The 15,795-nt window shown below is 44.1% G+C and overlaps 1 protein-coding gene across 2 annotated transcripts; it reads left to right on the top strand.

The window, feature by feature from the left end:
• The first annotated feature begins 1,663 nt into the window (after positions 1 to 1,663).
• Positions 1,664 to 9,703, top strand: LOC146986813 (plasticin-like). 2 transcript variants are annotated; one of them, XM_085775687.1, is made up of 9 exons: positions 1,664 to 2,365; positions 5,644 to 5,704; positions 6,313 to 6,408; positions 6,645 to 6,809; positions 6,913 to 7,038; positions 7,122 to 7,342; positions 8,327 to 8,379; positions 8,596 to 8,669; positions 8,823 to 9,703. In XM_085775687.1, the coding sequence occupies exons 1-9, from the start codon at positions 1,776 to 1,778 to the stop codon at positions 8,907 to 8,909; spliced, it is 1,473 nt and encodes a 490-aa protein (XP_085631813.1). In that variant the 5' UTR covers positions 1,664 to 1,775; the 3' UTR covers positions 8,910 to 9,703. The 2 variants fall into 2 exon arrangements, with proteins under 2 accessions (XP_085631813.1, XP_085631814.1); XM_085775688.1 differs by lacking the exon at positions 8,596 to 8,669.
• Positions 9,704 to 15,795: the final 6,092 nt, after the last annotated feature.

Below are 15,795 nucleotides of genomic sequence, written 5' to 3'. Positions count from 1 at the left end.
GCTATGTAAGTCTGGTGTCTCCTCCTCTGTGTCTCTAACCCTCCTCTCCTCCATGTGCATTAACTTGTTTCCAACGAAGCCGGTGAGAAATCAATCCTTGGAGCGGTGGATGAGGTTATTTATCATCTACCATGTTACCAGGTGTACATCTGTGTAGTCTTATCTGTCATAAACAAGAGATTACGGGTTACGGGGCGCGTTACATTTGTGTGGCGGTGTCGCCATGGAGACGAGAACTGGGACACCGGGTCGGAGGCTCTGATCTTACAAGGTTGGTTTTCAGCCAAGAGACGCTAGGTGGAAGGCAGAGAGCCTCCATTCTCCCTGGAACTAGTTACAAATCATTGATTTAACCAGAACTAGGACTCTGGAGCTGGAGACAAGGGACACATGGAGCTGAGTTCCTCTTTAAATCAGAGTAATGACTGAAAAAAAGGGACAGGAACTATGGCACCGGCACATGGTCCTATAAAGTTTTGTGTTGTTGCAGAGTATTATTCCTTGATATAATCCTGATCACACTCTTATGTTCTTTACATTGCGCCGTGTTTCATGATGCAAGATGCTGTTTTGTCAGATAATGTTTGAAATCCTCATCCAGGCACTAACACTTTGGACTAAACTTCATCTCTTCTGCAGAAACTACCAGAACGGGGTGCGTTAACAACATCCGCTCTGAACCGTGCTAATAGGTTGGTTTTATGCTGCTACTTCAGGATCCCATCAAATGCCAAACTATAAAACTAATATTGATGATGACGCCACCGGGGGAAAGTAAAGTCACTGAGTTCATGAAGCTGCTGCAGCATCGCCGTCCTCCTCTTCCTCTTCTTCTTTTTCTTCTTCCTCTTCTTTGACCTCCGAGTCAACGCGATTCGAACAATCTGCACCGAAACCACCCACAAATTGTTCATGGAAAATATCTGGAGCCATTTTTTTTTTTTTTTGCCATGCAACTCGTACTCTGACAACAGGGATTAACTGGATCCAGTGTGTTTGAAAAGGATAGAATAACTGCAGAGTCATGGCTCTAACCCCAGACGCCCAGAATATCAATAAAGTATTCCATTACTGTAAAAGGAGAGAGAGACAGACAGATAGCAGAGAGACAGACAGAGAGGGTAGAGAGGGAGACAAATGGAAAAGAGACGAGGAGGGGGGAGAAAAAAAAATCAAATCAATGAATCCGTTTGATTCAATTTTAGGCTTGAATTTCACATTTTCTTATTGGGAAGCAGGTAACAGAATCCTTGACGTTCTTGAATTGAACTACGGGTGTCACGTTGGAGAAACTACAAGGAAAACTGAGAGAGAGAGAAGTGAGTAACGATGCAAAGTGTCAATGAAGGATTAAAATCAGGGAGAGGCAAAAAGGAGTAGGAGGAGGAGGAGTAGGAGACATCTTTAGTTATCAAAGCAGCAACTGATGTGGAAGCTGCTCTGGCCTTCAGCCAAGTGCTCTGGTTAAAAGGGTGGAGGAGTCGAGACGGAGGAGGAGGAGAGTGAGACGGAAAACACACCGAGGGAAGGGAGGGTAGGGTATAGGGAGTGGCCTGTATGCTGATGAGTGATTGAGGAAGGAAGGGGAGGGTGAGGAGGATGATGGGATAGCCAGCAGCTTGAGTGCATAAAAACCCCCAGCAGCCTTCAGTCGGATGTCCTGTTGCTTCACGACGAGCATCATCACCGAGCTCTCTCTTCTCTTCTTCTTCCAGCTCTCCGTCTGTCCGTCCGTCCTTTTCCTCGCCGGCAGAGAAAACCATCAAAAAACCATCATGAGCCACTCTTCGATGCAAACCTCCACCTCCTACCGGCGCACGTTCGGAGGCCCTCACCACATCTCCATGAGCTCCTACTCCCCGGTCTCCTCCAGGATGCCCGGCGGCCCCGGCGGACGCTACATGATGCGTGCGTCGCCACCGGTGATGATGTCTGGCCGCCCAACCGCCGTCGGCAGCACCACGTTCCACCACCACCACCACCAACAGCAGCAGCGTTCCCGCCCCAGCGCTCAGCCGCCTCGCCTCTCCTACGACAAGGTGGACTTCACCTTAGCCGAGGCGGTCAACCAGGAGTTCCTCGCCACGCGCAGCAACGAGAAGGCCGAGCTGCAGGAGCTCAACGACCGCTTCGCCAGCTTCATCGAGAAGGTGCGCTACCTGGAGCAGCAGAACGGCGCCCTGCAGCAGGAGCTCAACACCTTCAAGGGCCAGCAGCAGCACGGCCAGCCCAACCGAGCCTCCGAGATCTTCCAGGAGGAGCTGAGGGAGATGCGGCGCCAGATGGACGCCATCGGCAAGGAGCGCGACCAGTACCAGCTGGAGAGGGACAACCTGGCCGAGGACATGGCCCTGCTCAAGCAGAGGTTGGTGATACGAGAGATAGGGAAGGTGTTGCATGAAGACGTAACGATCACGACTTCTAGATACGTAGATGATTGGGCCGACAGGTACAGACACGATTTGTGCTTGAGTGGTAACGTTAGAACGATCAGAACATTTCCATGCGTTTCCCTCCTGTTGATCCCATAATCGCCCTGTTGTGGCTTTGTCCAGTCGATATACAAGAAGACGAAAGGCGTCACCGCCGCGTCGCATCCATCACTGCACCGACACGCTCGTCATGTACTGTGTACTGTGCACACAATGCACTTTTATGAGACAGGGAAGGCCTTAGGGGTTTTTTGGTTTCTCCTGCACATTTCCTTTATCTACTGTATACTTTGTATGTTTTTTTGTTGTTGCTGTTGTTGTTTCACTTTTTAATATGCTGTTTTATATATCTTTTATGTGCTAATGAAATACAATACAATACAATACAATGAGACAAGGAAGTGTTGCATGAAGACATAACCATCACGACTGAAGCTCGGTGCTCCTCTAGATACGTAGATGATACGATCGAAAGGTACAGACACGATTTTTGCTCGAGTGGTAACGTTAGAATAATCTGAGGACGTCTCAGAATCAGAACATTTCCAAGTGTTTCCCTCCTGTTGATCTCATGATCGCCCTGTTGTGGCTTTGTCCAGTCGATATTTGATTGATACTTTATTGATCCCATTGCTGGGAAACTCAATATACACAAAGACGAAAGGCGTCGCCGCCACGTCGCATCCATCACTGCACCGACACGCTCGTAATGTCCTGTGCTGCACACAATGCACTTTTAAGCACAGAGCAGGTAAAGAGTCCCTTGGGGGCGTCCCGGCAGTAAAGACGGGGGCGGCGGCGGTGGTGGTGGGTGGTGTAGGGCGTGGCACAACAGCAGCAGCGACGATAAACGACAAGGATACAACAGGCACGTTGCACTGCATCACGTGCACCAGACTGATTCTGTGCACAAGTTGCAGGACGAGTGACAAGAAAAGAAAAGAGCAACAAGCTCCTTGATGTCTTTGTCTTTTTTTTAGTCCTTATTCAAACAAAAACAACCAAAAACAAAAATAAACAAATAAATAAATAAATAAAAGTGGTCATCTAACCACAAACAATGTAATATATATGTATATTTCATATAAGAAAGGAGTGAGAAGAAGTATAAACTTATTCAATCCCAATCAATCCCCCTAATTACAAGCCTCCTGGTCACTGTATCATTATGTAATAGGTTTTTACTATGTAATAACACAATTATATTCATTATATTTCTAATTTAGGTAGCCTATAAATTCATGTACATACGTATTATATTTAACATACACATAAATGCCTATGCCTGCTACATATACTTATGCCATTGGAGACAACAACACAAAATTATGAAAGGAAGAGATAACTGAGAAAAAAAAAGGCAATTTTAAATGACAAACAGAGAAACAACAGAAGAAAATCTTTGGTGTTGGTCAGTATTCCTCCTCCTCCCTGTATTTTTTTTTTTGAACAAGTTGATGCTACAGTAAATAAAGTAAAGAAGGTGACGCACAAGTTCCTTTAAATAACGAATAACGAATGTGCACAGTTGTGTTGATGCGAAAGGAAGATGGAAAAGATGGGAAAGGAGGATGAAGGATGAAGGATGGAAGAGGATGAAGGATGGAGAGACTGGACACAGGGTGGGGCCAGCGGAGGAGGAGGGTGGGAGATGGAGAGAGAGAGAGGGAGGAAATGGGAGCAGAGCAGAGAGAGCGAGAGAGGTTGGGTATCAGGCATTGGTGAGAACAGCGTCAGGAAAAATCAATGTGACTCAATGACTCCATTAGGTGTGTGTGTATTTTTTTTTTTTAAATCTGATGGGACGGTGCCAGAGACCCCATTAGGACAAAAGGTTCCCCGTGTAGCAGCACATGAATTAAAGATGAGGGAGCAGCCCCATCCCACCCCACACCCCCTTCCTCCCTTCTCTCCATCCAACACTAATCTACTTTATGTCCAGTCTGGACACGAGTCGTCCTGGATCCAGACAGAACCATCGGTCAAAAGGGGAAAAGTTATTTGCAGTAATGGTCCGATTCATTCATTCATTTGTGTTGGTCACATTGTGAGATAATTCAGCAAGAATGAGTCACTGCTGCAGAGTGTAAGTGGATTTGCAGAAGCATTTAAAACAATTTTTTTTTAGATTTATTAAAGGGACATTGTGCAATTACATTAATAATTTACAGAAAATGAAGAGATGGTTGCACCAGATTTAGCTCACAGCTAATTTCCATCTGCAGTCCCAACATGTAACATATAACACATACATAGGAAACACAGACCACAAGACTACTATGCAAGAGTGATACACAAATAGACAGTAGACAACACATAGACAATACAAAAACACAGTTTCCACATCTAAAAAGACCAGGTCAAGTGCAACACACCTGAGAAAGGTGTAGCCTATCCTATATAATCAATGGAAAGAGAAGCTAAGTCATACAAGATACAAAATACAAAATACGATAAAACATTTTAAAATTCCACAATTCATATTCCATAAGATTTTAAGATAATTCCATAAATTGAGTGCGTTAAGGTACTAAAATACATTTTTTAAGAGACTGAGTAACAAGTGCCGTGCTTTTAAACGTGCTGGCAACTTTGGTTATCCAGCAGCCATTGTTTTAGATTATGAGAGAAATTTAATTATGATAATTTAATTATGATAAGACATCGGGACTGAAATAGAATTAAAAATCATTTTAATCATTTTAATTAAATCTCCAGAAACGACATCTTGTGTGACGGGCCGGCAGATCAAACTTCAGCCGGTCTGTACTAGTCGCTGCCGGTGTAACGACTATTTAAAAATCTTTTAAAAACACACAGAAAGAGAAAGAGAGAGAGGGGAAGTGTGTGTACATAACCTTATTGAGTGTCTGGGTGACCTTATTGACCTGTGGGAGGGGGAGAGGGAGGGGGGATGGAGGGGGGAAACCACATTAGTTTGAAAGGAGCAGCTTCTGATCCCACTGGGCGACCTCCCAAAACCCTTTTTACAGGAGAGTGAATTAACAAATTGATCCAGGAAGCTTTTTGCCAGCTGATGCCCCGGTGCAACCTCCCGACAGGCCGACACAGAGAGAGAGAGAAGGAAAGAAAGAAAGAAAGAAAGAAAGAGCGTTCTTGGTTTAAAAAACACACCGAAAAAAGAAATCAACATGTTTTGTCTCTGTTTCCTGTTTGTTGAAGTATTTGGTGTCGCTCTTTGTCCCTGAAGGTTGGATGAAGAGACCCAGAAGAGGGCAGATGCTGAGAACAACCTGGTCGCCTTCCGCAAGGTAAACACATGCTGCTGCTGCTGCTGCTCTCACCGTGTGAGGCTGCGATGATCGTATCGATTACAGCGTCCTCGCTCGGGCTCATGTAACAGGTCAAAAGCAGCTGTTTAATAATGTAACATGACAGAGCAGATTTATACAGATGTCACTGAGCCAGGACAAAAACATCCACCTGTATCCCTGTTGTTTCGTCTGTTCATTTATCCTGAGAAAAAGAAAAAGAAGACCCCGTAACTCTGCTTTTTCTAAACTATCACAGTTTAATAACGACCAAAATAACAATTTCATCATTAAACGGTGATGATTTGCAAGAGCAGTGTGACAGGATCTCCTTTTTCCTTTTCCTACGTACCTGCATCTAACATTTTGGATGTGCAAATACTTTTGTCTGTTAATTTATCCTAAAAACGTTGTTGAATCATTGTGAGTTGTTGTCTAAAGCCTTTCCAGACTCTTTGTACTTAAAATATTTCTATGCACCAAAGGAAACTTATGATATTTCAGGTGCCGATGGTTCAAGTTTTGTGTCACATCCTCTAATAATTTATGTGGTCAAAGCATAGAAAAGAAAACCGATAGATACTACAGTTTTCTATGGTTTTTTGTAGGATGTGGACGATGCGACGTTGTCCCGTCTGGAGCTGGAAAGGAAGATCGAGTCTCTGATGGACGAGATTGAATTCCTTAAGAAGATCCATGATGAAGTAAGTGATGCTGCTTCTTCTGTGCTTCAGAAAGTATTCAGACCCCTGCACATGACGGTGGTGTAAACTACCTGGACGCTGACGGAGATGATCATCAGTGGTGGAATTAAGAGGCTTAAACCACATCCTAATTTCTGTTTTTGGGGTGCATGCATGGTTTTTTCTTTGAGCATTTTGAGTTTCTGCTTGTATTTTGGTGCCTTTTGCTCATTTTGCATCCATTCATGAATTATCAGGAGATCCAGGATGTACAAGTGAGCGTCCAGACGCAGCAGCTGAAGATGGAGGTGGACAGCACCGTCAGACCCGATCTGACCGGAGCTCTGAGGGACATCAGGGCTCAATACGAGAACATCGCTATGAAGAACATGCAGGAATCTGAGGACTGGTACAAGTCCAAGGTACAACATCATCAGACAATCAGAGGGAGGAGGAGTGTGTGGTGTGGGGTCGGGGACAAGATGATGATTGATTCATGTGTGTTTCATCTTTTGTTCCCAACAGTTTGCTGATCTGACCGAGTCTGCAAAGCGAAACACCGACGCTCTGAGGCAGTCCAAGCAGGAGGCCAACGAGTCCAGGAGGCAGATTCAGTCTCTCAACTGTGAAGTCGATGCGCTGAAGAACACGGTGAGTTTCTGTATATACTTATCTGTTATGCAGTATCATTCCCTATATGAGGAAAAAAACTGTTTCACGTGTTTTTTCTCCAGAACGAAGCTCTGCTCAGGCAGATGCGCGAGATGGAGGACCAGTTTGGCAACGAGATCGGCAACTACCAGGACAACGTGGGCCGGCTGGAGGACGAGATCCGCCACCTGAAGGAGGAGATGGCTCGCCACCTGAGGGAGTACCAGGACCTGCTCAATGTGAAAATGGCTCTGGACATCGAGATCGCCACTTACCGTAAACTCCTGGAGGGGGAGGAGAGCAGGTGAGGAACTGTACAGTACTCTCTGTGTTTTAGTTTTAGTTTTCATCTTCTCCTTCTTCTTCTTTTGTAGTCAGATTGTAATCACCCAGTGTTGGTTGGAGCAAAAAACACGACTAAAATTGCTGCAGGCAAACCAGAGTTACACCATGGCTACCCGGCGCTAGCGATAGCGACAACGCTAACCTACTGTATGGGGGCAATTCTTTCAACCACAACAAACACTCAGAAAACAATCAAATATCTCTGGTACATGACTGGAATCCTTATGACACACCACTGAACTCATATAGTGTACAGTACAAACAGTATAAACTTTGTGTTTTTGCATGTAGCCACTCACCTCAGATAGCCGAACTCTGAAACATCCTGGAAAGACATTACTATCCGATCACAGAGCGCCTGCTCTCCCCGACACAGAAACAAACACTTTCTCCTTGTTGTGATGATTTCTTTACTAAAATAAACGGTTCGAGCAATGCAGTGGTGATGTCCAAAATATCTCTGACCGTTTCTTTTTTTCTTTTTTGAGTGTTTGTTGTGGTTGAAAGAATTGCCCCCATGGGTTAGCGTTGTTGCTATCGCTAGCGCCGGGTAGCCATGGTGTAACTCCGGTTTGCCTGCATCAATGGGCTCTTTGCACAGCTCCACTACTTCCTGAACTTAATGCTGCTCCTTTGTTTCCTGTCTTACATTATTGGACACACTGATTAATCCAGGTGTGTCTGAGTAGTCACAATGGTCAGACACACCTGGATTAATCAGGTTGTCCAATAATGTAAGACAGGAAATGAAGGAGCAGCATTAAGTTCAGGAAGTAGTGGAGCTGTGCAAAGAGCCCATTTTAGTCGCGTTTTTTGCTCCCCCCAACACTGGGTGACCATCAGGACAACGATTTAGGGGTCAAAAATGACCGGAATTCTCCTTTAATAACCTCAGAGGCCTTTTTTTTATATATAACAAATCATTCCTCATATTCCTGTTTAGGATCACTGTCCCCATCTTAAATATCGGCATGAGCAATCACCTTGGAGACCGAGGTAAGACAGATCTCAGATCAAATATAAGATGATAACAATCTAACAGCTCCATTTCACTTTTCACTCATACCTCATATACTTCACTCATATACTCATATCAACTCCATCAAACTGATCATTTATGATTCAACTCTTGGAGCGAATCATAAATATATATAAATTGTATTTGAATGTAAAAAAAAATTCTCAGCAACGCTTTAATCTGACTTTTCGTAGACTATGAACAAACTCCAGACAGTGGGAGCAAGAGGACTGTGGTGATAAAGACAGTAGAGACTAGAGATGGAGAGGTACAAACAAATGACAAGATACATAATGCAAAAATAACTAGTTTGGTATTGTTTGCATTATGGAAATTGTGAGGAATATATATACAAGCATCAGTTACTTACAAATATATGAGATTAAAAATGATCTTATCTGACTGTTTCTCTTCCCGTCAGGTGGTGAAGGAGTCCAGGAGGGAGACGGAGAGGGATTCAGGCCGCACTGATATAAAAGACAAGGACGACGACGACAAGGACGAATAAAATGATTAGGAAAAACTGTAAAAGCCAGTGCCATGGTAGCAAAAAAATAAATAAATAAAAAGGAATAAAAAAACATGAAAAAATAAAGAAAAACATTGAAAAAAAACAAAAGACAGACTGATCCATATAGCCCCCTTTCCCACTAGTTATGTGTTTATCTGGCTAGCAGAGTCTCTCAGTATTTGGTGCAATGTTGACGAATGAATCCCTTTAGACAGTGTCACTCTGGTGCTATTTCAGCCACCCCGACTGTTTTGCTTAACACGTGTGTCATCTTGTAGGGCTAGGCAAATAAAAAAACACTTTATTAACGAACCACCTGAGGCCTTGATTTACAGTGCAATCCCGTGGACTCCTTAGACGACCACACATTTGTAGCCAAGTATTAAAACTGCAGGCTTGAAAGTAGCTAGTTTAAAAAAAAGAAAAAGAAAATAAAGAAATAAGTTAAAAAAAAAAGCAGGATTTTAGACGTTTGTGTCGTAGATATGACTTACTAACAAACTGTCAGACACTGCCCTTTAATCAACACACACCTTACAAGAAAGACAGACTGAGAATACTTTAACACGTCCGCATTATGTTTTAGACGCTTCGCTTATAACCTCTTATTGTGCAGACGAACCTCCGAGTCTCACTCATGATGAACATGTAACGCACAGAGAAAATGTGACAGTGAAAATGTGACAGTCACCAACTGAAAAGGCTTTTGCTGAATGTGCTTTGCAATGTTGTGTGTATCTGGCACGACTGATGAATGAACATGTTAAGTGCAAATAAAGTTAATTGGAGCTCATCTGTGCTGTGCGATGCTTATGGAGTGACAAAAAAATTGTGTTAATAATTTTTTTTCCCCAGTGTTTTTGTTCCAATACAAGCCAAGGTCATCATACTTATTATTCTAATTGTGCATTTAAGGCATAAACTGTAAATCACAAATCAAACACAACCACTTTTCTGTATGCAGAAACATGCAGTTTAAAGTTAGACAGTCAGGAAAATTATACTTCAACTTACATCACAGACAGGTGCTCTACATTGAAAAGAGTTTTCTTACTATGGCCACATGAGACACTCAACACACTGCAGCGAAAGAAAACACATGCAAAGACAAACAGGCCTCCAGAATAACTTGTTAGTGGCTCCCTAACATAACATTTTTGGAGCACATGCAGGAAATTTTGAGGTGAATACTGTAAATCGACTTGCAAAGCAAATACTCACATTTCCTTTTCATACATGGTCCTCACACACATTGGTCTACCACCCATAATGACAGATTTCAGATTCTTTGAGCCGCTTCTTCCAGGTTAACAGGCCTCCAGAATCTCTAGTATCCAGTGTTCTCTAGTCTCCTGTGCTTTTGTCCCCAGCCTTTTTCACTCCTTCATGTTTTTTGCTCCCGTGTCTCCTGCCTCGTTTTGACCCTGTCTCCCTGTGCTCCCAGATTCCCCGCCCTGCCGGCAAGCAGCCACTCTGCCCCCCCCACCCCCCCTTTAGTATTACAAATCTTACAAGCAGAAGAAATTTCAATACAAAATATACTTTGAAACTGAGCCCACTTCTTGTGTATTTATCCTAGCCGGGTAAACGTCCAGCCAATGATAATGCAACACGTCATCATGGCCAATCACGGCGTGCCACGTCATCACACGGCGCAGGGCCCTGGACCATTCTGGCAGCCCGGACACATTTGGTACCTACACCAGGACTCTAACTCGCTAAGCCTTGCCTCCAGGACTACAAATAAACTACACTTACTACATGTACCATTATCAGTAAAGGAGGCAGAGAGGAGTAACTGAACATCTGGCACACAGAGCAGGAGAAGGAGGGAGAGGTGGAGGGAGAAGCGGAAAGAGAGAGGGCAGCCATAGCTAGTATGCTAGGTAACGTTTAGCTAGGGGACCTGCGGCAAATATTACGAATTGAGTGAGGAAATACAAAGTCCTGTTAAAGACTTAAGTGACAGAAACGTGTGTAAAATAAGCGTAGTGTACAGTGATGCTTAAATCGGTTAAGTTAACACAAAACTAGATGGAGGATAGAGAGAGTCTAATGGCGCTTTTCCACTAGCACGGTTCGGCACGGCCCGCTTTTTTTTGCTTTTCCACTAGCCCTAGTACCTGGTACCAGGTACTATTTTTAGTACCTCCTTGGCCCTGGTTCCAAGCGAGTCGAAGCGATACTAAAACGTGACGTCAGCCGACTGCCTTCCACTGATTGGGCAGAGCGTCGTCACTGGAAGAGTGCGAGCGCTACGTCCAACATGAGAAGCAACAGCGACCACTGATCTGTACCGAGACTGTTGTTATTCCTTCACCTGAGTTAAATGACTGCCGTGCGGAAAACGATGCCGTGGTCCGTAATCGAGGAACAGACAAGTGAGTCTGGAGCTGACGAGAGTATTGAAAAAAGAGAGACGGACAACGCGGCCCCGCGACGACCCGGCCCCTGCTGAGGAGGAACTAGAGAACTCAGCTGTAGTGGGAAAGCACCTTTACCGAGTCGTGCCGTGACTGTGTAGTGGAAAAGCCACATAACACAACAACAGTACTACAGGCACAAGCAGGAAGTGACGTAATCATGTACAGTAACACGATCACCGTAAGTCTGGAGGAGGGATCCGAGATCCGGAAGGTATGCTGCGTCAGGTATGCTGCTGAGCGACAGGTGTGCAGCAGCACGTCAGGTATGCAGCAGGACCAGTGGTACAGCAACCTTCCGCATACATTTTAGCCCAGTCGCTGTACCAGAGGTTTTTTTTTTTTTTGGCAACACTTTACAATAAGGGTCCCTTAAAGCAGATATCAGTGGAATGTTTTTGTTAATATAAGTCCTAAATAGTCCTATTTTCCGTCAGCAATCACTTACATGAAGTATTTCAGCCTAAACACGAGTCTCTCCGTCACTCTGCTCTGCTGTAACCCGAGGAGAAAATTTTCCTTGTGGGATACAAGTGTTATCCAATGAGGGGAGAGAACGGCATGAAGGGCTGTGTGTGCAGCCAAGGGATGCGCGTGAATGTGGTGACGTAGCACGAGGACCAATTGATGCCTGACAAGGGCGGGGGCTGCTAACTCATGGTGCGTTCAAGGAAACTCGTACTTTGTGTTTTTCCTTCCTGTGAAGTCATACCAGTTCGATCTGGTACGAGTTCACGGGTCGGAAGTTACGAGTGGCCGTTATAGGGAACTTTCACAGACAACAGGACGGTAAAAACACGAGCTACGGGTTACCTGGAACGCTACCAAGTCGTAGTTGTGACTTGAAGCTGTAACTTACGGTTTCAAAAGCCTGCCTTGAACACAGCATTAGCCGAAACGGCCGTGCCGCTGTTATCTGCTTTAATAAACGTTAGTTAGCACATTATTAAGCATTAATTAACTGTTTACAGATATATTAACAATCATTATTATGCATTACTTAGGATTAGGAAACACATTAATTAATGTAGCCTATTAGTAAGCAGTTAAAGGGATAGTTCACTCTAGAATGATATTTCGCTCATTATCTACTCACCCTCATGTTGACTAAGGGCTGGAAGAATTTTCAGAGTCCATTGTCCCTTCTCTGAGTTACAGGGGGTCTTGGCGTAGCAGTGCATTTCAATGCCGTCCAAATCTCGCGACGGACCAGGAAGAGGAGCTTCGAGAAGCTTCCGCTACAAACAAGCTTAAAATATAGACTTATTTAATTTTTTTCGGGACAATTACGCAATTTGGGGCTTCAGCACAAGACGGACATTACATACGAGCAGCATGGAGGTATTTGGATGTTTTTTGTGTGTGTTTTTTTACGAAGAGCTCTGGTGTCCCTTTACAACCGTTGCATTGAAATGCACTGCTACGCCGAGACCCCCTGTAACTCAGAGAAGGGACGGTGGACTCTGAAAGTTCTTCCAGCCCTTAGTCAACATGAGGGTGAGTAGATAATGAGCGAAATATCATTCTAGGGTGAACTATCCCTTTAAAGCAACATTGCGGAGTTTCAGCTCAGTGCTTCCACCATCTGGTTGAGAAGCGCTATCGTCTGGGGGGAAAAACGAAAACGAAACTTATCAGCCAGCGCATCCAGTGTTTATTCCCATTAATAAACGACAGTGTTTCCCACATGTTTGCAAGGAGACTGTGCGGCGGGTGGTCGGGGGGCGGGGCGGCGACAACGGCGACGACGACCAGAGGAGAACCGTAGTTTTGCTTTTACCCACCACGTCTCTCCCTCGACGCAGAGGGGAGGGGGGGAGGAAGAATTTTTCTACCATTGCAATGAGTCTGGAAACATTATTTAAGGCCGAAAAACTCCTCAGTGTTACTTTAATTAATGTTTACTACTCAAAGTTAGTTACTAAATTAAGTAATAAAAAAGTTGAATAATGTCATTAGTTATCATTATGAATGCATTACTCAGCATTAATTAACACATTAGTTTATATATTAATGCTTTTTAATGTACTAACTAACGTTAATTAAGGGACCCTTATTGTAAAGTGTTACCTTTTTTTTTTAAATGACTGGAGCACGAGCCGAGTTTTCCTCAATACGTACAGCAGAGACCTACTGTAGCACAGTTTCATTGGTGCATTTCATTATTATAAACTTCAACCTGAAAGCTCTCTGTCCTCAGACTGTCTGCTACCCAGGCCATCACACAGTAGGTGCGTTTCCATTACCCCTTGAAATGCGCAAAACCTAAATATCAAAATTAAAAACTGGTAATGGAAACACCTACATTTCGAAAAAACTCTCAAATATCGCTACAAAGTTTTTACGCTCTCATGAGGTGGTTTTTGAGACGTATCGATACAAACGTGTATCGCAAAAGTGTAATGGAAACACTTTTTTCGCTTTTCTACACGTCACCGGCGTCACCGGAGTTGTGTGTGTCCACGCTGTGTTGGTTTATTACCGTTTTTTTTAACTTGAGGGGACAAATGAACCACATGTTTATTGTCATGCATTGCTGATGGGCATTGTTTCTCAATAAATTAAAAAAACCTTTTCTATCATTCTCCTTTTCCGTGCATGGTTTAAGGAGATTTGGCTCGCATCCACGCTCCACTCCCTCCTGCGCCGACATGTCACCTTAAGTCACATAAACCAGTACGGGTGTGTGGACACAACCACGCTGGTGTTTAAAAGGCTCCGTTCTTTCTGCAGTCAGGTTAATGCGCACATCCACCGTGTTGGTAAACAAATAATCCCTCTATATCAACGGAGGCAACCGTGCTTGATCACGCTTGGGTTGGAGGTGGTGTGAGTGCGGGCCAGCGGGGGACAGGGGAGGGGGCATTCGGGCTTCAGCGCGCGGTACGGTACAACTGGCCCTAGTGTGAGTGCGCCCTTATTTGTGGCCGCTGCAGCGCCACACAGGCTTTGCCTTTCAGCAATCAAGCGCTGTTTTTGTCTTTGTTAAAAACAATAACAGCAACAGCTGTCGGCAGCTGAGATCGCTGTGCCGTCACCATAGAAACGCAAGACGCATTACGGCTCATTCGCAAAATACCTTTCAATGGAAACACCCGCAAATAGCAATTGCACTTTTTCGAAGTTTCAGAAATTCGCTTTTATTTTGCGAAAATCTGTAATGGAAATGCAGCTAGAGAGAGCATGTGTGGCTTGTGTGATGAGTGTTTTACAGAGTTTGATATGGAATGTTCACATCAGTCTTATTTGTCAGTGCTTTGTTATGTTGTCATGATAATCAAATAACTGATGGGAGCGTGTTCCTCCTCCTCAACACCAGGTGGCGATATGCGTCGTTTCAGCAGGTTAATACGGCTCCTTCTCCAGTTGACCTCTTAGCCAGGTGGTAGACTGGCGTTTTCAAACAACAGTGAGATGGTTAATCATTACAGCTTTGTTCATCTCGTATGTAATGTGTGCGTTACTTGTTGTGCAGATAAGGTGCACATCATCTCTCGTTATCATGGTGACTTCCAAAGGCAGACAAGAACGCCATAACGCTACAACAACAGCTTCTGCCACCGGCTTTCTTGGATGTTTTTGTTCCGGGGTCTTACACCAGCGCGGGTGGTGTGGAGCAGCGCACATGGGTTGTCCAGTTAAACTCCGATTGAAGTGTATACATGCCGGAGAAAGTCGAATTCCAATCGCATTATCTGGGTGTCTGAATCAGAGTTGGAGAGCTCTGATATTAGTTGGATTAATGCGTTTACATGCACTCAGCTGTCCAGTTAAAGTCGGATTAAGACAATAATTCGATTTTCTCAAGTGTTACATGTTTGGTCTCAGGCCCGGCTGAATGTAGCACTACGTTGGCTGTGGAACTATCCTAGTTAAAAAAATAAGAGCATCAGGTATGCTGCTGAATGACAGGTGTGCAGCACCACGTCAGGTATGCAGCAGGACCAGTGGTACAGCGTCCTTCCGCATACATTTTAGCCCGGTCGTTGTACCAGAGTTTTTTTTTTTTTTTTTTTAAATGACTGGAGCACGAGCCGAGTTTTCCTCTTCTACAGCTGAACAGTTGACATGTGGTCAAGACGTACAGCAGAGACCTAGCACAGTTTCATTGGTGCATTTCATTATTATAAACTTCAACCTGAAAGCTCTCTGTCCTCAGACTGTCTGCTACCAAGGCCATCACACAGAGAGAGCATGTGTGGCTTGTGTGATTAGTGTGTTACAGAGTTTGATATGAATGTTCACATAAGTCTTATTTGTCAGTGCTAATATTGTTTTGGTTATAGTAACTGATAATAAATGTGTTAAGAGCTTTAAACAAACAAAAATGTTGAAAAAGTGTTGTTGTCGTTACTGTTGTTGTGAACATTCATATCAAACTCTGGAGCACACTCATCACACAAGCCAGACATGAGCTGTTTTCGAAACCGCACACTACCGTACTGCCTACTACATACTGC

Source organism: Trachurus japonicus, chromosome 5, assembly GCF_045865225.1.
Source record: "Trachurus japonicus isolate A0001 chromosome 5, Traja_1.0".
Lineage (NCBI taxonomy): Eukaryota > Metazoa > Chordata > Actinopteri > Carangiformes > Carangidae > Trachurus > Trachurus japonicus.
Note: the sequence above shows the minus strand (reverse complement) of the source record. Positions and strands in the feature narration are given on the sequence as shown.

Excerpts from the sequence above, each read along its gene's own strand:
- LOC146986813 (XM_085775687.1), top strand. The coding sequence starts at position 1,776 with ATGAGCCACTCTTCGATGCAAACCTCCACCTCCTACCGGCGCACGTTC. Across the intron at positions 6,810-6,912 it reads AGGACTGGTACAAGTCCAAG|TTTGCTGATCTGACCGAGTC; the intron begins GTACAACATCAT and ends TGTTCCCAACAG. Across the intron at positions 8,670-8,822 it reads TAGAGACTAGAGATGGAGAG|GTGGTGAAGGAGTCCAGGAG; the intron begins GTACAAACAAAT and ends TCTTCCCGTCAG.